The sequence below is a fragment of the Bacillus rossius genome, chromosome 2, assembly GCF_032445375.1.
Source record: "Bacillus rossius redtenbacheri isolate Brsri chromosome 2, Brsri_v3, whole genome shotgun sequence".
NCBI lineage: Eukaryota > Metazoa > Arthropoda > Insecta > Phasmatodea > Bacillidae > Bacillus > Bacillus rossius.
Genome location: NC_086331.1, coordinates 6,432,273 through 6,460,086, shown reverse-complemented (window position 1 = coordinate 6,460,086; position 27,814 = coordinate 6,432,273). Strand labels below are relative to the sequence as shown.

Below are 27,814 nucleotides of genomic sequence, written 5' to 3'. Positions count from 1 at the left end.
AAGAGATTATTTTAACTATAACTTTTATACATGTTTGCTATTTAACTTCTTCCAATCTGTGTTATTCTGTTAAGAATAGGACGATGATAGGAAAAGTAGGAAACGAATGGGAGTGTTTCAAGTTTAATGTGCTTCGAAAAAGTCAAATCGATGGTTGTTCCAATCGAGTGGAAGAGAGCTAGATGCGGCGCAAGCGTAAAATGAGCGTAACGGGACACAGCGTAACGGGACAATGTGCGTAACGGGACACTTTTTCGTGCGTGCAGCCGGCGTTCATCGATTTATTAGACGTTGTCACGTCAAAAGTAAAAAAGGAAAAAGTTTTGTTACTGACGTGAATTTAAATTCGTCTCATTATTTTTACATGCTCGCGCTCTACCACTATGCCACCGAGACCTTTGACATAATAGGAAGAAGAATATTTATTATAATTAGTACTTTGCTAATTTTCTAAGGTATTTTAAAACTTCAGATTACTTTTTTCTATGAATATATTGGTTTACAAAACACATTCCAGGGTAGTTTCACCATCGTAAAGTTTCATTTGAGTTTCACCATCGTAAAGTTTCATTTGGCACACCAATACGTTTGCTTTTCACCCCAATGTTTACGAAAGTAACTATATACGTGTTTATGTTGCTACAGGTGGTTGCGCCATCTTTGTGTCACTTCTTCGCTAATAGACTTTCGTTCCATTTTCAAGAAATTACTCCAACCAAATGCTGGCTACCTAGAGCTAAGATGTTTACACATAAAAAAAAAATGAAATGTCCCTCTTGCCCTACGCATAACCACAGGAGACACCTCAGTCCGATGCCCTTGCTGGGAGCTAGACGAAAACAAAAACACCAAGAATCCCAACAGATAGAACTCTCTTCGCCACCCAAAAAAAAAAAAAAAAAAAAAATTATCCTAGTTACTAAAGATTAATGTTGGAAAAAGCGATATGGTACAACAAAAAAAAATCCTTGCGCAGTAGTCAATAACTTTATTAAATTCCATGTTAACTCACAAATACCTGTTACTTGTAAAAAGGTTTACCACACCACCTTTGGTTCTTACTCACAGATAAACACAAAACTAAAACTACGTTCTTCGACGCTAATAAAATTTACTCTTTTAAAATCGTTTTAAAGTAAACGAAAATACTATTTTAACAATTAACTGTGCTTAGCAAAAATTAAATATAGCCAAAAATTTTCCATGCTTACAAATATTACACGCTGGGTTTACATTGCAGCCAAAAAATAATTTACAACCAACGTTTACTGCTGGCTGAGCAAAAAATACCATTGCTGTCTAAGTTTTATTTCTTTTCTTCTTCGACCAAAAAAAAAAAAGGCCTACGATCAGTCCACCTCAGGCAACATTCAAACTGACAAGCATCCCTCGTGGGCGGATAGTACCTTTACCTGGATATGTCCAATCTGTGTCAGTGCACGAACAGATAAAGCAGGTCACTCGCTCAGTGTAAGGGAACAACCCAACAATGGCCTCGAGATGTTTTTTTTTTTTTTTTTTTTTTTTTTTTAAAGTGAAAACGTCTTTAGCCGCGTTAAACGATTTTTGGTAGGGGCAAAACTTACGGGTTCGCGTCACCGACATGCTAGTGACGTGTTGCGCCAGACTGGCAAATCACAGCGGCCTGTGTACATGTATACACATATGAATCAGGAGTTTGCAAAAGGTACCAAGTCCAAGTAAGTAGATTGTTGGGAAACAACAGAAAACATTATTGTTGGCCTGGTAATGAAACAGGTTATCAGTAATGGATCAATTGAAAGTATAGTGGGTGTGTGATGATTTTAAACATAATTCACACATATACACTTTTGTCTGAAATATATTAAAAATCAATAAAGTTAGTGGACTTGGTACTTTTTGCAAATGAAGTATCATTCATTCAAACAATGGCACATAAAACATAATGTTTTGGTTAGATAATAGTACAGTGTTGGTATATTATAATGCAAAAATTAATAATATGATACACAAAAACATAATTTTTTTAAACACCAGCTGATACCATTTACCCATAAAGAAATGTTAAGTATTAAATTTACACATCTGAGAATGCATAGTGTCATTGGTATAGATTAGTGGAACCTTAGTACATGCTATTGAAATAACTACAAACATGAAAACAGATCCTTCAAAAACAATAATGTAAGTCATAAACAAAATAATGCACTTGTGGCATACATGGGCAAGTCTGTTAGTCTGTGACAGGCCAATGTAGTATATTGTCATAGAATGTGAGAGCTTCATCATGAACTGCAATGTACCGCAAACACTTGTGAATGTCTGCAAGTTTTTTTTTTTTTAATTGGTACAGTTCCATTTCTGTAAGCTTTGTTTGTAGGCATTACAATGTGTCTCAACTGTCCTGGGAGCTGGAGATGAAAGGTATGAATAACCAACCCCTGTAGCTGGTCATATACTTCAACAACACCTTTCACATCAGATTTGTACACCAGCTGGTGGTACTTACTTACAAAGTCCAGAGATTGATATCTTCAACAAAAGGTACCAAGTCCAGGACTTGGTACCTTTTGCAAGTTACACATATATTTACTAGTCCGTTTATCGTATTTCTTATACAGGACTTGGTTCCTTTTCTTGCTGACAGCAAAGAGAACACTTTGGAGATTCGGAATCTCGTATAACATGAATTTGCTCAAAAAGTGGACTTGGTACCTTTTGCAAATTCCTGATTCATATATACACTAATACATTGTATATATACTCGACTGTATCATGTGCGTTTGGACTCTTTTTTGGATGGGTAAAATCTTGTGAGTTCGCATCACCGACATGCTGTGGTAGCAGTAAGTGAAGTTAATTTGACCACGTGAATACATGACCTAGGTATGACATCACTGGTAAGTCATAGCTAGGTAAAGAATTTTTACGTAATTTTTACATACCAATGACATCTTTTGTGACTAAAAAATGATGTACGGATAAATTATATCATGCTGACATCGTACTGATATAATACCAACATCATTTTATTACGTACATTTGACGTAGAAATGATGTCATATTACTAGGGACCTGCAAAATTCGCGGATTCATTCGGTGATAGGCCAGAATTCAAACACATATACCTCTTAGATAATTTTGCTATTGGCTTACTGTTCATCTGGACGAATCTCAACCACTTATAAACCCTCAACCAAAGAAGGATCGAATCACAGGCAAACCAGCTGAGACGACTTACAAGCCGGCAGCCAATGAACTTGCGTTATTTGCCCGAGTGTACAGGGGTATGTGCGGTCTAGCCTGAAGGCCATCGAAATCGCGAATTTTGCAGGTCTCTACATATAACACATTTAAAAACCAAGTTTTAAGTTTTCACTTATGTTGACAGTCCCCATGACTGGCTATTTTTTTTTTGGAAACGACAGAAATCGAATGCGGGATGGACGGCCAGTGACGTACTTCGCTCCAGTTAAGACAATAATCGGTCAATATCACGTCGTGAAGGATCTCACGGGGCATGTGTCGTTTTGCCTAAAGGCGTTTTGCCTAATTTTTTGCAAAATGCCGTTAGGCAAAACGGCGTTAGGAAAATCGCCGTTAGGCAAAACGCTGTTAGGCATAACGCCGTTAGGGAAACGCCGTTAGGCTAATCGCCATTAGACAAAACGCCGTTAGGCAAAACGCTTTTTCCTCTATTAGGCAAAACGCCTTTAGGCAATTCGGCGTTAGGCGAATCGCCGTTAGACAAATAGCCGTTAGGCAAAACGCCGATAGGCAAAACGCCATTAGGTTAGGTTGGGATAGGTTAGGTTAGGTTAGGAAAAACGCCGTTATGCAAATCGCCATTAGACAAAACGCCGTAAGGCAAATCGCCATTAGACAAAATGCCGTTAGGAAATACGCCGTTAGGCAAGACGAGGTTTTGTCATCATAGTAACATTTTAGGCAAAACGCCGTTAGGCAAATGGCCGTTAGGCAAAACATCGTTAGGCAATTCGCCATTAGACAAAACGCCGTTAGGAAATTCACCGTTAGGAAATTCGCCGTTAGGCAATTCGTCATTAGGCAAAACGCCGTTAGGCAAAACGAGGTTTTGTCATCATAGTAACATTTTAGGCAAAACGCCGTTGGGCAAATCAGAGTTAGGCAAAACGCCTTTAGGCAAATCGCCGTTAGTCAAATCACCTTTAGGCAAATCGCCTTTAGGCAAATAGCCGTTAGGCAATTCGACGTTAGGCAAAACGCCTTTAGGCGAAATGACTTCAGGCAAATCGCCGTAACGAATTCATGTTTAGGCAAACCGCCTTTAGGCAAATCGCCTGTTACTCGGATCACGCGCCGTAAACTGATTTTTTAATAGCAGTCGCAGGTCGCGGTACACATTTATTGAAGTTATAGGCACAAGAACGAAATTTTAGTGAGCAACGGAAATGCAGTGAAGGACGGAAGTTTAAGCCGATGCAGTTAAAGCGCAATAGCGTTTCTGCTCTACCCTAGTCGTGCAGACAGAAGACCGCGCGTGGCGGCATTAACCTGTATGTATTCGCTTACGTGAACATCGGGGGACGTACCAAGCGTATCGGCGTGCCAAATGTTTCTTCGAGGTAAGTAGCAAAGCTATCTTGGAATATGTATTATTTAATTACCGCGTCTGTTAAGATGAATGGTTAATTGCGTTGTGTCGTAAAAAAAGTTCTAGGTTTCAAACCACCCAGAAGTGGTTTTACTTTATTCCCACAATTTGTTTTGCACTAAATCATTTACATTTAAAAAAATCATTAATAATAGCTACCTTTTAATTGATTGTTATAATATGTTTAAATACATAGGTCAGTCAATTGGTTGGTTTCATGACACTAGATCGGTACATTGATAACCTTTATCTCTATATCATCGCCCTTTTCCGCCTTTGAAAAAGGAATTTGATACTTTTAATGAAATATTGCAAATTTACATTTATAATAAGTAGAGACCTGCAAAATTCGCGGATTCATTCGGTGATAGGCTAGAATTCAAACACATATACCTCTTAGATAATTTTGCTATTGGTTTACTGTTCATCTGGACGAATCCCAACCAGTTATAAACCCTCAACCAAAGAAGGATCGAATCACAGACAAACCAGCTGAGACGACTTACAAGTCGGCAGCCAATGAACTTGCGTTATTTGCCCGAGTGTACAGGAGTATGTGCAGTCTATCCGGAAGGCCATCGAAACCGCGAATTTTGCAGGTCTCTAATAATAAGGCACTAATTACTGTCTATATCGGTTTTCTAAAAGAAAAGCATATTACTTATATCCCCCTTATGCAAGGGTAGTTTAAATACCTGAAAATAAACATTAAATTTTTTTCAATTCAAGTTACTATAAAAAAAAGACTCCTTACTTTTCCCCCACTTCGGTCTTGGAAGCCCTTCAACCCAGATGTTGTCTGACGGAAAATAGACCCATAGGTCAGACTATGGTCAACCAAACCTACAATTTGCTTTTGCTGTATTTAAAGTGTTTTTGTTGAATTTTCTTAGTGTATGCATTATTTAACTTCAACTCGCACTTTATTGGTTTTAAGACCTATAAGTTTGGCCTTACGCTGAAAAATTGTTTTGTGAAGAAGTAAACATTTGTTAACGGTTCGTCCTAAAAAAATTTTGTCTGGACAAATATTTTTATTGTCTTCGTAGTGGTTTGTTAGTGATAGTACAATTTTGTGGACAGCAATAAACAGCTACCAGTTTAGAACGACTTCATATCAATGTAATTTTATTGGAAAGACGTTTAAACTGGCAAAAACCCTATTTAAAAGGGAGCAGCTTTAACATTTTTGCCCCCCTCAGAACGAGTTGTGGCAACCAAAAGCGTTGGACTTGAATTGGGTAGAACACATTTCCAATCTTTATTTCAGTTCGGCCAAAAGATGAAATTATTCCTTGCTAATTCCGTGGTAATCCACGGCCGATTACCATCCCAGTTTCCCTGGCACGTGCAGTGCCCATCTCTTAGGACGTAGGACCTACATGTAGACCAGACGTAAAAAAAAATAGTGCGTGGAGTCCCTCCGCGCGGAAGAAGTGAAATTTCGTAATGTGGAAATGAAAATAGGAAGGGGTAGAAATTGATTTTTAGTGAAATCATAGTGTTTCTTTAAGACAAACTTTATTAACATTGCTTACAATTCACAATTGATCGCATCTTTTAATTATTATTTTCGAGCGGAAAAATATCCAAATTTATAACATTTACAATGGGATTATGATAACATAAGGAAAATACGAAATGTTTGAGTTCTATTATTTCAATATTTCTTGCAAAAAATTAATCAATGGTAGTTCCCCTTTGGTTTTCACGACGCTCACACTGTTTACTTCGCTGCATAGCAAGAATACCACGCGCATGTGCTTGGAATATTGGACGCTACTCGTTGCTAACGCTCGCGCTGGCCTGTAACACGTATACTACGCGCATGCGTTCCAGTGCCACGCATTCACTCTCGCTCTGTCTCTTTCTATTCCCCCTCCCCAGGAGAGTTGAACGTTTAACGCAACCGTGCTTTCATACCCCCTCCATGGTAGCGTTAAACGTTCAACGCAACCTTGTTGGAAGTCGCATTAGAAGTTTCACTTCAAAAAACTTAAATTATAATATAACACTGTCTCTTAACTTCTTCTTGGCTTCAGGTTAAGGCACTTCGTGAACATGATGACATGGCCAATGTTTCGAATGTCGTTTTGCATCTACTTTCTGATACAGTATCTATATTGGGCCATTCGCTTAAAGTTGTTATTGGTCCCTGCACACTGTTAGAAATTAGGCTACAGTCAATTTTCTGACTTTTCAGCGAAGAATAAACACAAAATAAATAAAGAGTTCTTCGTAATTTGAAATGAGTGGATCTTTGTAGAAACTACGTTGTTTTCAACTTCAGTTTTTTTTTTTTTTCGATTGAAGAGGTTGTTAAAATTTTTACGTATAGGCCAACACCCAATTTTTCTTGTAGGTTCAAGTTCAAAATAAGTTAATTTTTATTCCAAAATTTATGAAGATTACAGGATAATTTCTATATAGCGTTCTTCGTAAATTAAAGCTGAACATTTTTAAAAGTGTAGGCGGCCAAGATTTGAATGGGACCTGAAACACCGCCGTTGAAGATGGATGCAAAATAGCGTGCCGCATCGTGGGTCACGCCAAGTTTCTAAGAACATGGTCTGAACACAGCTGCCAGTATATTGTTGGAGAGGCCAAGTTTCTAAAAACATGGTCTTAACACAGCTGCCAGTATCTTGTTGGAGAGACCAGGTTTCTAAGAACATGGTCTGAACACAGCTGCCAGTATACTGTCGGAGAGGCCAAGTTTCTAAGAACATGGTCTGAACATAGCTGCCAGTATCTTGTTGAAGTGGCCAATTTTCTAAGAACATGGTCTGAGAACAGATGCCAGTATCTTGTTGGAGAGGCCAATTTTCTAAGAACATGGTCTGAACAAAGCTTCCACTATCTCGTTGGAGTGGCCAAGTTTCTAAGAACATGGTCTGAACACAGGTGCCAGTATCTTGTTGGAGAGACCAGGTTTCTAAGAACATGGTCTGAACACAGCTGCCAGTATACTGTCGGAGAGGCCAGGTTTCTAAGAACATGGTCTGAACATAGCTGCCAGTATCTTGTTGGAGAGGCCAAGTTTCTAAAAAACATGGTCTGAACACAGCTGCCAGTATCTTGTTGGAGAGGCCAATTTTCTAAGAACATGGTCTGAACACAGCTTCCAGTATCTCGTTGGAGTGCCAAGTTTCTAAGAACATGGTCTGAACACAGCTGCCAGTATCTTGTTGGAGAGACCAGGTTTCTAAGAACATGGTCTGAACACAGCTGCCAGTATACTGTCGGAGAGGCCAGGTTTCTAAGAACATGGTCTGAACACAGCTGCCAGTAATTGTTGGAGAAGCCAAGTTTCTAAAAAAACATGGTCTGAACACAGCTGCCAGTATCTTGTTGGAGAGACCAGGTTTCTAAGAACATGGTCTGAACACAGCTGCCAGTATACTGTCGGAGAGGCCAAGTTTCTAAGAACATGGTCTGAACATAGCTGCCAGTATCTTGTTGAAGTGGCCAATTTTCTAAGAACATGGTCTGAGAACAGATGCCAGTATCTTGTTGGAGAGGCCAATTTTCTAAGAACATGGTCTGAACACAGCTTCCAGTATCTCGTTGGAGTGGCCAAGTTTCTAAGAACATGGTCTGAACACAGCTGCCAGTATCTTGTTGGAGAGACCAGGTTTCTAAGAACATGGTCTGAACACAGCTGCCAGTATACTGTCGGAGAGGCCAGGTTTCTAAGAACATGGTCTGAACACAGCTGCCAGTGTCTTGTTGGAGAGGCCAAGTTTCTAAAAAACATGGTCTGAACACAGCTGCCAGTATCTTGTTGGAGAGGCCAATTTTCTAAGAACATGGTCTGAACACAGCTTCCAGTATCTCGTTGGAGTGGCCAAGTTTCTAAGAACATGGTCTGAACACAGCTGCCAGTATCTTGTTGGAGAGACCAGGTTTCTAAGAACATGGTCTGAACACAGCAGCCAGTATACTGTCGGAGAGGCCAGGTTTCTAAGAACATGGTCTGAACACAGCTGCCAGTATCTTGTTGGAGAGGCCAAGTTTCTAAAAAAACATGGTCTGAACACAGCTTCCAGTATCTTGTTGGAGAGACCAGGTTTCTAAGAACATGGTCTGAACACAGCTGCCAGTATACTGTCGGAGAGGCCAAGTTTCTAAGAACATGGTCTGAACATAGCTGCCAGTATCTTGTTTAAGTGGCCAATTTTCTAAGAACATGGTCTGAGAACAGATGCCAGTATCTTGTTGGAGAGGCCAATTTTCTAAGAACATGGTCTGAACACAGCTGCCAGTATATTGTTGGAGAGGCCAAGTTTCTAAAAACATGGTATGAACACAGCTGCCAGTATCTTGTTGGAGAGACCAGGTTTCTAAGAACATGGTCTGAACACAGCTGCCAGTATAATGTCGGAGAGGCCAAGTTTCTAAGAACATGGTCTGAACATAGCTGCCAGTATCTTGTTGAAGTGGCCAATTTTATAAGATCATGGTCTGAGAACAGATGCCAGTATCTTGTTGGAGAGGCCAATTTTCTAAGAATATGGTCTGAACACAGCTTCCAGTATCTCGTTGGAGTGGCCAAGTTTCTAAGAACATGGTCTGAACACAGCTGCCAGTATCTTGTTGGAGAGGCCAGGTTTCTATGAACATGGTCTGAACACAGCTGCCAGTATCTTGTTGGAGAGGCCAAGTTTCTAAAAAAACATGGTCTGAACACAGCTGCCAGTATCTTGTTGCAGAGGCCAAATTTCTAAGAACATGGTCTGAACACAGATGCCTGTATCTTGTTAGAGAGGCCAAGTTTCTAAGAACATGGTCTGAACACAGATACCAGTATCTTGTTGGGGAGGCCACGTTTCTAAGAACATGGTCTGATCAGAGATGTCAGTATCTTGTTGGAGTGGCCATGTTTCTAAGAACATGGTCTGATCACAGCTGGCCAGTATCTTGTTAGAGAGGCCAAGTTTCTAAGAACATGGTCTGAACACAGATACCAGTATCTTGTTGGGGAGGCCACGTTTCTAAGAACATGGTCTGATCAGAGATGTCAGTATCTTGTTGGAGTGGACATGTTTCTAAGAACATGGTCTGATCACAGCCGGCCAGTATCTTGTTGGAGAGGCCAAGTTTCTAAGAACATGGCCTCAACGCAGATGCCAGTATCTTGTCGGAGACATGTTCGGGTGTTGTTTAATACTTATTCAGTGAACGGTGACTGGTTCGCATGTGAGAGTGCAATGGGGTCGCGCTTTGCAGGCTCGGTGATCATAAAGAACTGGAAGCCGCTGAGCTTCGACAAGATAGCAGACGCGCCGTCGGCGACTGTTGGCGACATCCTGGGGGAGCTGACCACAGTAGCGACCCTGAGGATACAACTGTACCGGTGAGTCGTAGTCCCAACAGCTCTGGGTTCCCGGCCCCGCAAGTACCCGGATTACCGCCAATCTCGATGTAGTAACAAAAAGTTGGTTGTCTGTAAAGTCGGTTTACGGACGATAGTTTAACGTGACAACGCAATAACAAAACATTGATGAAATGATTGCATACTTTTATGAATAAAATTGAATCATTTTTATTGAATTATCACTATTTTTGTATGGATACAAAGAAGGAGTGAAATGAAATCTACAATTTCATTGATAATTTTTTTTTATTTGCACTCATTTATTCAAATATGTTTATTACTTTAACGAAGAGATTATTTTAACAATAACTTTTATACATGTTTGCTATTTAACTTCTTCCAATCTGTGTTATTCTGTTAAGGATAGGACGATGATAGGAAGAGTAGGAAACGAATGGGAGTGTTTCAAGTTTAATGTGCCTCGGAAAAGTCAAATCGATGGTTGTTCCAATCGAGTGGAAGAGAGATAGATGCGGCGCAAGCGTACAATGAGCGTAACGTGACACAGCGTAACGGGACATTGTGCGTTACGGGACACTTTTTCGTGCGTGCAGCCGGCGTTCAACGATTTATTAGACGTTGTCACGTCAAAAAAACAACAGGGAATTTCAAATCGATTCCCGGTTCTTTCAGTACTTTCGGGACTTGACAACGACATCATAATATTCCCTTTTTATTGCGCGCTAAGGTTACTTCCATGTGCTGCTCTTCTGCGGCGAGACGAGATATCAGGCGGGGTGACTCAATCGGCCGTCCGTGTTGGACTGCTCAAAGTGGGCTAGTGCCTGTGGTTGTCAAGCCAATATCATTTAAATAACGATAATTTTTTTTTGACGTGATAACACTTTATAAATCGATGAACGCCGGCTGCACGCACGAAAAATTGTCACGTTCCGCCTGAGCCGAGCGTGCAAGAACCGGCCAACCACCGTGCGTAAAATCTTCTATAATGTCAAACAGGTTAAGGCGGGCTTTTTAAGTAATTGTTCGTGATTATATTAAAACAAATTTTTTAAATTAAATTTGCAAATACTGTAAATAATATTTGAAAATTAAAAATTATGCAATTTTTCATCAATGTTTTATTATGAGGTTATCACGTAAAGTTATAGTACGTAAACCGACTTTACAGACAACAACCCATTTTTTTTCTTTTGTGACAGTCATGAAAAGAAGAAATGTTAGTTTAAGTCAATTCTGTGATTTTGTATGCGTTAAAACGATCATTTGTTAAAATTATGTTTTCTTCCAAAGTTTATAATTTTTATGTTAGAAAATCGGGAAAGTTTTTAAATTTATAAAAAAATTTAAGTAATCAAAATTTATTATTTAAAAACACCGTTGTACATTTAGTTACGGTTGCAATCTTGAAAATCGGTAATTACTATCCGATTTTAGTGGGAAAATATTTAAAATTTATAAAAAAATTAATTAATTAAGTATTAATATAATATTTTTCAAAAAACTGACTTATATCTTTGGTTCGAACCCAGCGAGGGCAAAAAAAAATTACAACTTACACCACTAATTCCAGCATATATATACATCGCCAGCTAGTATGAGGCCACGTCCGCTATCTTGTTTTAGCCTGATTGCGGCTAACATCTTGTTTTCGTCTGCTAGAGTGCACTGCCATCATGTTAGTTTACTTTTAGTATACAAGACTTTTAACATTGACCTTGAGCTTTGACCTTGACCTTCAACCTTGACCTTTGATCTTGACCATGATGACAATCTTGGATACACCATCTTGAATTCAGTACTTGCTACCAGGAGTGCTAGTTAACTCACATGGCGTCTGCTAGAGAATGCTGTCACCATCTTCTTTTCAGTAATTGATACAAGGAGCGCTAGTGTTATATAGTACACATGCCATCTGCTAGAATGCATTACCATCATATTACTTTAATTTTTTCCGTTAGAGTGTAGTAATTATTTATTATTACTGTGCCGTCCGCCATCTTTAAATTTGAAATCCGTCTTGTAAATTCATAAATATTTATCTAGAAATTCGGGAGAAGTTCCAAAATTCATGAAAAAAATCTTTCGTTAGTATATTGATTGAATCGATTAGTTCCTGTCCTTGGTTAGATCCTTGACCGATACAAATATTTTAATTTTATTGTTAAAAATACTAATTTAATAAATTATGTTCAATATCCTAAAAGCAGCATAGGCTCCTAGTCTACCAGCCTCCAATAAGCCGATAAGACCGCCATCTTGGAAATTCGTAATTATTAGCTAGAAATTCGAGAAACTCTGTCTGAAAGAAGAAGACTACATAGGAAAAGGATCTGGCTGGTCACTGTCTTCAGTAAACCGTTTAGAGCTTAAAGCAGTCAGTTTAAGCCAATTCAGAAGTAAATGTTTATTAGATTGCTAACTTTCACAAGTTTTCCTTTAGTAGATTATAAATAATGTAATAAATTTTTATTTGTAACAATTTTTTTTGAACCTGTCATTTATTTAGGTAATTTTAATTAATATTCATTTTTGTATTGATTATGGATTGAGCCAATGACTAATCGTTCGAATTAATCAATATTTTAACAAGTGATTTTTTTATGTATTTTGTAATTTTTCCCGAATTTCTAGCTTAATAAATACAGATTTCCAAGATGGCGGCAAATACGGTCGACAATATGGCAGACGCCCTGGCAATAAATAATGATTGCATTCTAGTGGGTAAAATTTAAACTAACGTGGTGGTAGCGCACTCTAGCAAACGAAAACAATATTTCGGATCTAAGATGGCAGCCTCCAGCAGACGAAATCAAAATGGCGGACATGATTTCATACTGGCTGACGCAAAATATACATTGACATTAGTGGTGGGAGTATAATCTGTCGGTTATCTCCGTGGAGGAAGGATCCATCGCCATTTTTTGCTTTCACCAGGTTCGAACCAAATACTGCATGATGTAAGTTCTTTATTTAATCAATTCTTTTAAATTGTATTTAAATATATTTTTTTAAATTTTAATTTTTTCCTCAAATTTCTAGCATTAAAAATTTGGATTTTCAAAATGGAGGATAATTTCAAAATGGCGGAATGTATTTTATTACATACGGACATTAAGCCGCTTGGAGAACATTTTGTTTTTTTCAAATGCAAAAGTCTTTTGAGGGTTTTGTAATTTTAAATTTTAGATTTTTTGTTGGTGTTTTCTCTTGAAATATTAAAAAAAATTATTAATTTTTGAGTTTTTTGGCGGAATGTTTTATTCTTTCAAAAACTGGAAATTCTGGTGGATTTTCGCGAATTTCTGGCAATTTTTTAGTCATTTACGGCAAATTTTGAAGGTCGAGGTCGTCCAAGATGGCCACCGTGACGTCAGAATTCAATGTGGCGACCATAACGAAAAGTGCAACTATGACGTCATCATTAAAAATGGCCGCCGTGAAGTCAGGGGTTGGTCGGCACCTCGCACCTCAGCCTGGAATTTGTCCCCGGACATAAGTACTGTTATATACTATTTAATTGTACTTCAAATATCCACGCCAGAGTCGAAACAAGAATACTTTCGAACCAGATATAGCTACTATGCATTGGCCGCTGCAATACTGAGATCGACCATTTTGTTGTGCAGCAACCGTTAACCATACAAAATGTCAGATCAAATATGTATTTACATTAAATACAATTTTATTAGTATCGTGCGACTTGAATTATTTTCAACAATGATTATCTAAAATTTGATTTTTCTTTCTCTTTGCGCATATTTCGTAATTTCGTATTCTTGAAAGGACATGATGCAAAGACTGACACATATATTAGTAAAGGTATGAGGCCTATTCGAATAATATGATTGACATGAAATGTTGTGTCTCTGTTTCAGTGCTCGGCCATCAGTACTCTCAGAAATAAAAGAAAAACTTCTCCGATTGTTGATCTCGAAGTCACACAATCTTCTTCTATCTTCTGGCTGTCCATTAGACGAAGTAAGTACCCTATAATACATCTGACTAGTAGTTTGTTGTTTTGAATTTTTGCATCCCAGTTCCTGTCATCAATAAATAGTGCCGGGTAATTTATCGCGAATAAATCTCAACGATCACTGAACTTCAATAAGTAATGCCCACACCAGAGGTTTAAGCCTTGTAAATGGTGGTCGTCTGAAATAGAAGACATTGCCTTAAATGCCCATGCCATTCAGAGCGCGTTTGCTTCCACAGTGACAGGATGTGATTCATGTGCCGACAGTAGATGTGTACCTGAAAAAAACTCAACCAATCACGAAACACAGACGAAGCTACGGTGTTTTAACACACATTTAGACTCGAAATCTTTTATTATGTTTGAAAGATTTGTGCAATGGGAGTGCTTGACTTGATGTAAGCTTTTGGACATACGCCATTGCTAATCTGACAGTGATATGGAGCAATTCTTTCACTCAGTAGCTTTTGGCTGGCTTTCCGGGTTATTTGTTGAGCCTGTTTGCTGTTGACCAGGGATTTGACTGTGAGTCCTCTAGGAATGACTCCCTTTCTGCGACATTTACAGAGAAAAGTCAAGTTATTGGAACATTGTGATAGATCAATTAATTTCTTTTCCAACTTCCTCAGAGAAATATGCATACCGGGTCCATACCGGGAATTGATATTATCTTTGAAAGATTTGTGCAATGAGAGTGCATGATTACGATTAGCAATGGCGTATGTCCAAAAGCTTACATCAGGTCGAAATATTTTCGCGAAAAATACGCAGTCCTGGCAGTAAACTTTATATTGATTTGTATATTTATTATTTTCCGTAATTTTAATTGCCAATTAATATACCAAAATAATGCCCATGGTTACCTGCAAACTACCATACACTCAATGAGATCTACCATAGTGAAGTATACGATATTTTTAAAAATAATTTAAAATAAATTGCTCTTTGTAGAAAGTGTATGTATCCTCGTTATTAGATCCAGTCCTAGTGAATTCCCCAACCAATACACTAAAATATACAAGTTTTTATTTTTACTCGCGTATTTTAAATGTTTTCTTTTGATGTTGATTTTAAAAATGTGGCAATTATCACAAACCGGAAAAAAAAAATTAGATTGATTTCACTAAGTCATGTATGTAAATTGAAGCACTTGGAAGCACTGGAATCTTGGATTAATTTCTTTATAAAAATTTAGTCATCTAGTCCGCACACAAGTTTTAACTAACATAAATGCTTGGTGGTAGGTTGAAACCACTTTCTCAGCTTCAAATCCTCATCACACATCCCCCCGCCCCTCCTGAAGCTGAGTTTAACCTTTCCCTAGCGACAGAAGCTTCATTTCCAGGGCGACTGCTTCTTAGATCATCTTCTACCCCGGCCATCTTCTCTTGGGGAAGACGTTACTTAACGTCTTTGGGTGAAACAACGTCGTTTTTGACGTGACAACGTCTAATAAAACGATGAACGCCGGCTGCACGCACGAACAAGTGTCCCGTTACGCACATTGTCCCGTTACGCTCCTTGTACGCTTGCGCCGCATATATCTCTCTTCCACTCGATTGGAACAACCATCGATTTGACATTTTCGATGCACATTAAACTTGAAACACTCCCATTATTTTCCTACTTTTCCTATCATCGTCCTATCCTTAACAGAATAACATAGATTGCAAGAATTCAAATATCAAACATGTATAAAAGTTATAGTTAAAATAATCTTTTCGTTAAAGTAATAAACATTTTTGAATTAATGAGTGCAAATAAAAGTAAATTTATCACCTAAATTGTATATTTCATTTTACTCATTTGTATCCATACGAAATAGTGATAATTCAATAAAAATGATTCAATTTTATTCATAAAAGTATGCAATCATTTCATCAATGTTTTGTTATGACGTCACGTTAAACTATCGTCCGTAAACCGACTTTACAGACAACCAATTTTTTTTTGTCTATGATGTCGTCACATCTCATGACCAGTTCATGAAGTTGGGGCTCTATAATAAGCATATCTACTAGATTCTCTGCGCGAAACAATTTAAATGCAAGCGTGATTTATTCTATATTTTTACTTTAAATTCTTCAGAATCATGCTTTATAAAAGTGCTGGGACATTTTCAGCTCGATTCTCTTGATAATGACAGGTAACATTAAATTTAAGAAAGATTGGATGGTTCAGATAGGTATATAGCAATGTGTAGGCCTACCTTGTTTATTTTAGGCAAAAATACTAATTTAATAAAGTATGGTAAAAAAATCCAAAAGAGGGAAAATTTCTCATCTATCAGCCTCCAATCGAGTCAACCGATTCCTGTCCTTGGGGACATATTCAGAAAAATAATCCCAAAGGAGAGGCACCGTCTACCACGTTTCTCACTCAAGAGTATCAAAAACGGGAAGTCTCGTTGTGAGGCGACAGTTCTGGCTGTTTGTTCTGCCGTGGCCACTACCGCCACAGAACCAGGAGTTATGGCCGTGTCCGCATTCAAGTGCACAGGTATGTGCTCGAGATCCTGCAAACTTCACTTGCCATTGGGAACTAGAGCAGTTTGGGCGTGTATCTTTTTGACCCTCATTAATCGTATTAGGCAGCTAAATAAGTTGTTAGCATTTATTATTTCAACAAATAAAATAAAAATATCCAGCAAAAATGTGTAATATAACAATAACACATTTTTACACTCAATCAGAATTACTTCAGTGTATTGCAATCTACTTACGTTTCTACATTTATTTCGTAAGTTATTATAGGTATAATGTGCATGTATTTGTTCAAACTTGGCTATAAAGTGAAAAAAAAAATTCTTTCATTGCATAAGTAATCACAGCAAAATATGATGTGGATGTTATACTATAGTCTTTTAGTTGCTAAAGTGTTCAATCTAATATAGCTTTGAAAACGCTTTTGATAACATGATTTTTACTCGCAAATTGTGTCTAATTATATAATGTTGTGGTTTAAATAATTAAATTATAAACTTTTAAATATTTACACTTTTAATTTGGCGTAGTAAATTCATTACAACGAATTATTAAGTAAACGGGGACTGATGCTTTATTTGTGGTATCGTTCAAGAAATAGCCGACGTCAAACTATTCCTATAAATAAAACCCAATGTTAGCCACGTCCTAGAATATTATTAATGACCTTATAATAATTTATTTTTTTAATAAATAAATAACGTAAATAGTTTTTAAACCTTGGACGTGTAGTCCTAATATTATAGGGGGAACCTTTTTTTAATCGATGTTTTCATTTATTTTTCATAGTAAACTAAGCAGAGGAATTGGCCTTTTTTTAGTTTTTTTTTTTAGATTCTAAACTTTGTGATTTTGAAGAAGAAAATCGTAGGTCCTTAATGATGTTTTAAGAAAATTTTCTTTAAAATACTGCAGTGCGTCTTGTGGTTTATATGGCTTATATCGTTTATGTGCTCCTACTTGTTTGTGCGAATGAACTTATGGCGACGTTTGTCAATGCTACAGAATGAATAAATGGTGGAACTGGAGTCGGGCGTTTCTTTGGCGTCAAAGTCGTTAGAGAAGCATGAAGGCCGGGTGTAGGCCTATAAGGCAGACACCAGTTGGAATGTGTCGGTGGACCAAACTCGAACACTACGAGAAAACCCAACGACTTCCGCAACATCCGCCACGTTTTGCACTGGAAAATAACTTCGATTTTGACCGCCATGACATTTCACTTAAACATATTGATAAGAAGACTCTATATTAGTTCTTGTACCTAGTCAAGAACATAGTTCGATATTTAAAAAAATGTTTAAATTATTCGAATTTATTTAGTTTATCTTCAAATACGCCACGGTAAAGTACGAGACTTGACCATTTGACAATTGTTTTTGACGAGGAACTCAAGAAAAAGGCTCGCACCTATGTAAAATTCATGAACACATTTCGCTCGCTATGCCAGGCCTAATTGCCGCGGCAGACTACAGATTGCAGGAGGATCGCACAGACAAGACGACGTATAAAGAAAACCATTAAAAAATTTACGTTCAACAGACTGCGTAGAATTTTATTACAAAGTTGAATTTCTAACGCATGTGGCAGCCATGGAAACATGTGTTTTCTTACTGAACTATATTGTTATATTGTGTTTTATATATATATATATATATATATATATATATATAATCGCTACATAGTATAAAACAGTCACTTCCCGCTGTCTGTCTGTCCCTAAGTATGCTTAGATCTTTAAAACTACGAAACGGATTTTGATTCGTTTTTTTTTAAATGGATAGAGTGATTCAAGAGAAAGGTTTATATGTATAATACATGCATAATATAGTAGAGAAACACTGATAATTTTAGAGGTTTCTAATGTGATGTCGTAAATAAACACATTTTTTTGCGCTTCTATTGCAAACGCTGGCTGAACACTAAGAGATAGATCAAAATAATGTACTTCAGTATTGTACACCTTAAAAAGGTCTACAGAAATTCCGCGATGGTATATGACAATACTCACCGAATATGGTACCAGAGAAAATGTATTGATTCCCCGAATTCCTCTGGTATTATATCTTTTTTACCGTTCCAATTTAAACGCCTACAATTTCCGTAAAGATATATTTTGCAATGACCATTAATAAATCGCAGAGTCAAGCTTCAACGTGGCAGGCTTAAATTTGAGCGTTGAGTGTTTTTCACATAGCAAATTATATGTCGCTCTTTAAAGAGTAACCTCTAAAGAAAACATGTTTGCATTGTCTAATGACAAAGAAGCTGTGAACGTTGTATATGAAGACATTCTGTGGTATATTTAGTATCAGCATTGCACCCGTGCGAAGTCGGGGCGGGTCGCTAGTTTTTAATAAATTGGATTTGAAATGCGGTTCACTTTGCTTCATAGAACTGTCTTGCCGGTCGCTCGGTTAAGATCTTCGGGAAGGATTTAAGGGGAGGGAGTGGTATTATTTACGACACAGTTGTTCATAATTTTCGAAGAAACGTGGCAAAGAAAGCGGAGAGGGTGTGTGGAAACCCGTGATATCTCCTGATCCCCAGGTAATCCCGGGTCGTAACAACTCGGCGGAGGGGTTTTTATCTTCGACCTGGCGCGCGCAGGTGCGTCTGGTTCACCTGTGCTCGGCGCTCGCCGCCATTTTGGACGCCAGGTTTCTCGCTAATTTCACATGTTGAGTAACAGGCGATTTGCCTAAAGGCTGTTTGCCTAAACATGAATTCGTTACGGCTATTTGCCTAAAGGCGATTTGTCTAAAGGCGATTTGACTAACGGCGTTTTCCCTAACGGAGTTCTGCCTAACGGCGATTTGCCTAACGGCGTTTTACCTAACGGCGTTTTGCCTAAAATTTTACTATAATGACAAAACCTCGTTTTGCCTAACGGCGTTTTGCGTAACGGCGTTTTGCCTAACGGCGAATTGCCTAACGGCGTTTTGTCTAATGGCGATTTGCCTAACGGCGTTTTGCCTAACTACGATTTGGCCAACGGCGTTTTGCCTAATGGTGATTTGCCTAACGGCGTTTTGCCTAACGCCGAATTGCCTAATGGCGTTTTACCTAAAAGAGGAAAAAGCGTTTTGCCTAACGGCGAATTAACTAACTCCTATTTGGCCAATGGCGTGTTCTCTAACGGAGTTATGCTTAATGGCGTTTTGCCTAACGGCGTTTTGCCTAACTCCTATTTGGCAAACGGCGTTTTGCCTAACGGCGATTTTCCTAACGGCGTTTTGCCTAATAGCGTTTTGCCTAAACGGCGTTTTGCCTAAAATTGGGCAAAACGCCTTTAGGCAAAATGACACATGCCCCACATGTTTTATACATGGGACTGTAAAAATACATTTTTGTGAAAGAACAGAATATGGACTTATATGTAATGTTTAACAAGGATGAAATTTGTCAAGAAAATTGTTTTAACATTTAACACGTTTTCCTCTTTTTTTACAAATGACATACCACTTAGACTATATCTCTAGCAAAAAGAAAAGTAATTTGCTGTGTATATAATATTATATAGTTAAGTACATGTACGTAAAAATTTTCCGTATAACAAAATATAATTATAAGTGAATGCAGAAACCCAACTATTTGAATAATTTGGGGTGGGGGGGGGGGGGGGGGTTGTTCTTCTGAGATCAAACCAGATGAGCTTTGCCTGGTTTCGCTGAAAAGAGATATGAATATTTGGAAAGAAAAGTGATAGCATAGTGTGCGGAGATGATGGTGTTGAAAGGAGAAATGAATGAGAGGGCTCAAGGTATCGTCATTAGAGACGACAAGGTCTGGTGAAGTGAGAATGAAATATTGACGGAATGAACGAGTGGTAGAAGCAGGAATATCTCAAGAAAACATACTGGCTTACGGCCACGTCCGCCTAGTTCACTGCTTGCAAATAAAAAAAAATTGGTTGTCTGTAAAGTCGGTTTATGGACGATAGTTTAACGTGACAACGTCATAACAAAACATTGATGAAATGATTGCATACTTTATGAATAAAATTGAATCTTTTTTATTTTAATAGTTAAAGAAAAATTCCTGCAAATATACTAGTAATCAGGTTTTTTAAATGCAAGAATAATTAACCTTTATTGCCGAAATTGTTGTTATAATAAGCAATGAAAACCACATTAACTTTTCACTTCACTTTATAAACAGTCGAGTGGAAGAGAGATAGACGTGGCGCAAGCGTACAATAAGCGTAACGGGACACAGCGTAGCGGAACAATATGCGTAACGGGACACTTTTTCGTGCGTGCAGCTGGCGTTCATCGATTTATTAGACGTTCTCACGTCAAAAAATTTTTTTTCTGTAGCCTCAAAAAGTTTCTTCAATGTTTTGCTAATATAATAAGATCTTTTTTGACGTGACAACGTCTAATAAATCAATGAACGCCGGCTGCATGCACGAAAAAGAGTCCCGTTACGCACATTGTTCCGTTACACTGTGTCCCGCTACACATATTGTTCCATTACGCTGTGTACCGTTACGCTCATTGTACACTTGCGCCGCATCTATCTCTCTTCCACTCGACTGTTTATAAAGTGAAGTGAAAAGTTAATGTGGTTTTCATTGCTTATTACAACAACAATTTCGGGAATAAAGGTTAATTATTCTTGCATTTTAAAAATCTGATTACTACTATAATTTCAAGTATTTATTCTTTTATTATTAAAATAAAAATGATTCAATTTTATTCATAAAGTATGCAATCATTTCATCAATGTTTTGTTATGACGTTGTCACGTTGAAATATCGTCCGTAAACCGACTTTACAGACAACCAATTATTTTTTATTAATTTTCAAAGTAAGTGAAATCAACTCCTGTAAACTTACGAAGATAACAGTGCATTTACGAACATCTATGGATATTTTATAACCAGCGTACTGCGTAAAAAGTAGGTGAAAATTTCTAACAGTGTAAAGCATGGGTGCAAGTTAGTGTCGTTTCTACTGTACAATCCCAGATTTAATGAAAATGTAAACTAAGAAAATAATATGTCGTTCAGCTGTTTTTAATGAAAATTACCAGCCATCTAAACATTTATGATAATTTTTCAAAAAATTTTTTTTGCGCGGAAGTTAACTATTTAATTTGTATTCGGGAGGACTCAGGCTACAGTTCTGGTCAACCCATTTTGATTCCTGTTTTCCGTGACTGTCCTTAGAATCCTACATTACGTTTGATCGTTGTGTATGGCCTCGCTTTCGCCCAGATCTTACTTAACCTTATATTTCTCATAAATTAAGTTAGTGAAAAAGTTTTTAGTTAAAGCCCTTATGTGTTTAAATTGTAATATTTGATTATAATTTCATATCCAACCTGTAATAAAAACTTATACGCAATAATAGAAAAAGTTATTTCTTCATTCATCAGGACTTTCAATGGAAGGGAAAATTTTCTTTGTAAGACATTGCTTAAAAGTTTAACAACCAAAGAGTTTGTTAACATAAATATAGCAGCATAATTAATTTGCTTCTTGTGATTTCGGAGAAGCTAAGTGTAAAATTGTGTTTGTTCAGCGTCGCATGCGGTTAGATAACGGCATTGTGTGACTTATAAAACAATGCATCAATCACTTATCCCTACAAAAAATTAAAAAAATTATGTACACACTAATAAAAATCATGAACTATTTTTTTATGAGGAGGCAAGCAAAGGAACATATGCCATCTGTTTGAATTTTCTCAACGCAGTGATTATTTATCTGCAGGTCACCGAACCAGCGAATTTTTCATGTCCCAGATGGATCGTCTTAAATTTTGATTGCAAAGGAAATGTTGTCTTAACTCAATGGAAGAACTGTTTAAGCGACTTGGAAGTTGCGGTTGTTGCTCGTTTGCAAGAGGTTATATGTTTGAGAATTCGCATTTCACAACCGGCTTCGAAACTAGTTAGTGAGTTAAGTCGCTTATTGATTATGTCCTTTCACATAAAATCAATTGAATCATATAATTTACTATTTATATATTTAAATACATATTAATATTCTCATTAAAGGCTATACATGTAAAAATAGTTGTAATTGTAAATTAACGTTAATTTAAAAAAATTGAAAATGCTCTGTCACGTATTACAATGAGATAAAGTATGCTTACTGAAATTGGTGCCTCAGATTAAAAATAAGTTAATAAATAAAAACAAGGCAGTTATACGCAAGAAGCCTGCAGGCGTGAATATCACAGGCTTGAATAGACTCTTTCAGTAAATTAAAAAAAAAATAGCAAAAGCGTAATTTTTAGAGTGTGAGTGTTTGCGTCGGCCAGTTGAAGCGACGTATGCAGTTCTGACAAGCGTACTCCTTGTGAAGTCGTAAACTCCTCTGACTGAGCTGAGACTTCCGAACAGGTTATTTATAAGGCAGCAGCGTATACATTATCGAACAGATTTACAGCCCGAAATCGTAAAGCGAAGAGAAATGAGTCTCGTTTTTATGGGATTAACTTATAACCTTCACCGACAGGAAAGAGGGGAAGAAGAAGAAAGAAAGAAAAGAAAAAAAAATTCTCCAGGGATTTCCCTTCGTGGCGCGCTGCTGTTATTAGCTTCGTCGCCTGACCCATCGTTAAAGTCTCCGGCGCTGCGATACCACGTGTTCGCACTCTATGGTCGTTTAGCGACGCGCTCCTGGCCGTTGATTTACGACCGGCCGTCGTTTGCGCGAAAAAATATCCCGCCTTAATTTACGGCTGAACGCGGGGTCGAACAGCTTCATTTCAGGGCCACTTACACGCTCAGTTTATGTCAGTATTCCTAAATACTGAGCGGAAGAATAAACTGATTAACTGTACTGGGCCAGCCAAACATTTATTTTGATCCCAAACACTCACTTCTCCGAGCATTTGTTTCGAGACTTGATCACCAACTTCACAAATCATTTCTTTCGAGACTCGATCAGTTACTCCGCTGAGCATTTGTTCTAAACCCGGTCGCTCACAAGACCGATAACACTCTTCTCTGATCGTTTGTTCTGAGCCGATCGCTGGTTTCTCCAAGTATTTGTGCCATGCTTGATGAATCACTTATCCGGGCATTTGTTCCGAGCCCGATCACTCATGGTAGTCAAGCATTTGATACAAACCCGATCACTCACTTCTCCGAGCATTTGTTTCGAGTCATTCACTCAATTCTCCGAGTATTTTGCCATACGTGATCACACACTTGTCCCATAATTTATTCGGAGCCCGATCACTCACTTATCCAAGAATTTGTTCCATACTCGATCACACACTTCCCCGAAAATTAGTTCCAAACCAATTACACTTCCGATCATTTTTTATTAGCCCGATCACTCACGTCTGAGAGCATTTGTTTCGTGCCGAGTCACTTACTTCTTTGAGCATTAATTCCAAATCCTATAACTCACTTCTCTGAGGGTTTCTTCCAAGAAAATCACTCACATCTCCGAGTTATTTTGTAATTTACGATCACTCACTTCTCCGGGCCTTTGTTACGATCCTGATCACTCACTTCTCCGAGCATTCGTTTCAAACCCGACCACTCATTGTTTCGAGCATTTAGTACGAGCCCGATTACAAACTTATCATAGAATTAGTTCCGGGACAATCAAAATGAAAAATTTTAAAGCAATTTTCTTAAGGGCGTCAAAAAAAAGTTCACTAATTTTTGTCCAAAACTGTGTGCCACATATATGCAATAATAATCATTGCAATGTGTCGTATTTCCTTGTAATATTACAAACTATTTCTTGGCAACTGGTCTCCAAAGGAATCGTTTGTAAAAAAAACTTAATTTGCCCTGAAAGGATTTTTAATTGAAACTGCTCGGCAGGTACGTCTTTTCGATTATTGGTTGATTTCTGGTTGATCGTGGGTTGAAGCTCATTTGAATTCTTCTTCGGATGAAAGTCGTGGAAAAATTTAACTTTTCTGTATTAATTTTATAAAAATATGTTTGCTGCATGGCAAAATCGTAATTTGAATATTGTGAAATTAACTGTTAAGAGTTAAAAATCTTTTGCCCATAATGATTGTATTGGCACAGTGTGATGTTCAGTTTTGATAGAAGTTGGGAGGAATTAAGGAATTGTATTGACGTGGTTTTTGAATTTTTTGATGGCCTGGAAAACGTTAGGCCAGTCTTGGGAAGATACATTCGATACTTGGCAGACCCATTTGATTTGCATCGAGATGAATAGTTCGAATTTTCTTAACGGGTTTATCTTATTCTTGCACCACGCTGATTACAATATATCGTTTACGCTTGTGGCACGCAATTAGAATAATATGTTAAGTTACAGAGGGTACTGAACAATATCACAAAATACCACAATTATATCAAAATAAATCAAAATTCACGTAACAAATCTACGGCTCTGGGCATCGTCATCTTTGTGCTACGTGAACTATGGACAGACAGACCAATAAACCCTCTTTTTTTAAAAACTTTAAAAGACCGAGGCACGCATCACCAAGTCTATTTTACCAATTTTTGGGAGGAATTCGCTGTTTTGCAAAAAAAAATATGGACGTTTTCCTTTATTAACCAAAAGATCCCCTGCATTCATTGAGAAACTAGCCGTGAAAGGATATAAGAATCTTTGGTAGCTAACACAAACTGGCTTATCCAAAAATAATTTATTTTCGGCAGTCATTTGTTTTTATTTTTAAATTTTTCACACTCTGTCTTCAGGGAATCTTAATTTTTTTTTACACAGTATAGTTAATTTCTTGACTACTGAATATGGATAAAAAAACAGTGTTTTTGGGTTTGTTTTTGATGCAAATTTATTTTTTACTCCAAGCTTCATTAAATTTTAAAAACTTGGTGTCACAAAGAAAATGTGAGCAAGCCTGTCAGTTACTCGCCAGTGATATGTAAGCATCTAACCTCGGTAAAGAGCAAACGCATGTGCTCTCATGTTGTTCGTGTTGCAAATAAACTAATAACACAAAACTGGGTCACGGAATTTAACGTAGAAATATTTAAAAATAGTGCGGAGCGTGATAAATAAAATAGTCGCTTTTCAAATACCAATATTTCTGGATGCGAAACACGCACATACTTTTTGCGGCTGCCGCTATGATTTGAATCGTAAACGTTGCTGGCCGCCATCAAGCGCAGATAGCAAATAGCAGCATGAAACAACAGAAAATTTTAAACTACTAGAGACGGATCCGATAAACACCCCGTCGTTGGACCTGATTTTCGACAAGAAATTTAATTAAAATACTGACGTTTTGTTAAAATTCACTAAATAATTGATACTATAAAGTTACCGCACATGTTAGAAGTTATATTTATGGCATTACTAAAATATTAAACTGAATTTTTTTTAAACACATACCATAACACTGAGTGTATGTTTGTATACTTGTTTTTTTTCATAAACGACTAAAATCAGCCTGTAAATACTTCCTACGGACAAACGTTAACTTTTTTTTAGCTGATTCAGCATTATTATATTATATAATAATGTTATTAAAAAAGTTTTAAAAAACGTTATTGTGGTGACGAGATTTGAACTACGTCTCTTGAGGTAATTAAGCTCGCGCGCTCTACGACTGTACTACAAACCATCTCGGTAGGTGTAAAAGAGAATATACGTATATCTTAATAATGTAATGCCAGTTTCCTTGTGTATTTTTAACTTGTGATTACATTTTACTATGACTGTTTTAGTTTACCGAATATATTCCAGGGTAGTTTCACTGTCATAAAGATCAATTTGGCGCACCAATACGTTTGGTTTGTCCTCTAATGTTTACGAAAAGGATTATATACGTGTTTATGTTGTTACAAGTGGATCCGTCATCTTTGTGACACATTTCCGTTCATCGAATTCCGTTCCATTTTAATGAAATTACTCCTCCCAAATGACGAATACCGAGATCTAAGATGTTTACGCATCAAAATTAAGAGGACATCACTTTTTACATCACCTTAAGCTCTGGATGGACGAACGGGTCCCCATCGAGCTTTGCAACAACATGTCCTATAATATTTTTGAAAGATTTGTGCAATGGGAGTGCATGACTTGATGTAAGCTTTTGGACATACGCCATTGCTAAAGCACATGAATGTCTGCAGAAGAAAACTACAAAAAACACAAAAGTCGTTTGTGTTTTTTTGTAGTTTTCTTCTGCAGACATACATGTGCTTTAGCAATGGCGTATGTCCAAAAGCTTACATCAAGTCATGCACTCCCATTCGTTTTGTGTTTTTTGTAGTTTTCTTCTGCAGACATTCATGTGCTTTAGCAATGGCGTATGTCCAAAAGCTTACATCAAGTCATGCACTCCCATTGCACAAATCTTTCAAAGATAATATCAATGTCCGGTATGGACCCGGTATGCATGTGTTTTTGTCTTTTGTGTTTTTTGTAGTTTTCTTCTACAGACATGCATGTGCTTTAGCAATGGCGTATGTCCAAAAGCTTACATCAAGTCAACATGTCCTATATAAGTATATAAATAAACATTTAAATATTCGTTCGTTAAAAATCTGAAATCTCCGAAAGTTATTCACCGATTGCTTTGACATTTTTTTCACAACGTTGTATTCGAATACGAGCGATTTTTTATATACCTATGTCACACCTCTGACAGGTAAAAAGATAGATAAAAATATAGATAGGTAGGTATATATAAGTATAGGTATATATACTTATATAAAAGAATGTTTGTGTGTTCGTCTTCTGTGTTAGAAAGATAAATGTATACATACGAAGATATAGACATAGATTGTGAGAGATAGATAGAGGGAGGCATACCTATAATTAGAGAGATAGAGCGAGGAATTTATAGATGAGATGTAGAGAGATGTATATAGGAGGATAAACAACGGAAACGGATCACGGAACCACTTACAATGTGCACGAAAACGTAACAAATTGCAACGAATGAGATTGAAATTTACTGTTTTAAAAAATTAATTTAATTAATTATGAAATACGAGGTCTCATAATATGATCATAAACAATACCCCTGACCAAAATGGGATCACATCCCTTAAGCAACTGACTACATCTTTTATGCAACCGAAAATCGCCGTACAAATTAAAGTTACCGTAAGAGCTAGGCATTTCCTAGCTCTTCCGTCCAAATGTGTGCCATTGTAGAAACTCCGTTCCGTGAGATCCAGATCCGATTACGTAAACCGTCTCCGTTTCCGTGTGATTGAAGAACGAACCTTTTTAACGTGCAGGTTATCACGGCAGAGAGCGCGTTTGCCTTTGACAGAATTGCCATCTAGCGGCAGGCAGCGGAACTTCGTGAACATTTTTCAAAGCTTCGCTGGCTGATTTGTGTATTATCCCTATATAAAAAAAATACAGACGAATTGAGAACCTCCTCCTTTTTTGAAGTCGGTTAAAAAGATATATTTATTACCAATTTTTAAAAAATAGTCTTGCTATAGAATTTTTTATTTAGTGG

The 27,814-nt window shown here is 37.3% G+C and overlaps 1 protein-coding gene across 2 annotated transcripts in view; it reads left to right on the top strand.

Moving 5' to 3' along the window:
- LOC134529059 (uncharacterized) overlaps window positions 1-27,814 on the top strand; it is a 374,727-nt gene that overhangs the window by 271,066 nt on the left and 75,847 nt on the right. For both annotated transcript variants that reach the window (XM_063362763.1, XM_063362764.1), the window contains exons 4-5: window positions 9,848-9,974; window positions 13,835-13,937. In XM_063362763.1, coding sequence (XP_063218833.1) covers window positions 9,848-9,974; window positions 13,835-13,937 — 230 coding nt within the window. The remainder of the gene's footprint in view (window positions 1-9,847; window positions 9,975-13,834; window positions 13,938-27,814) is intronic.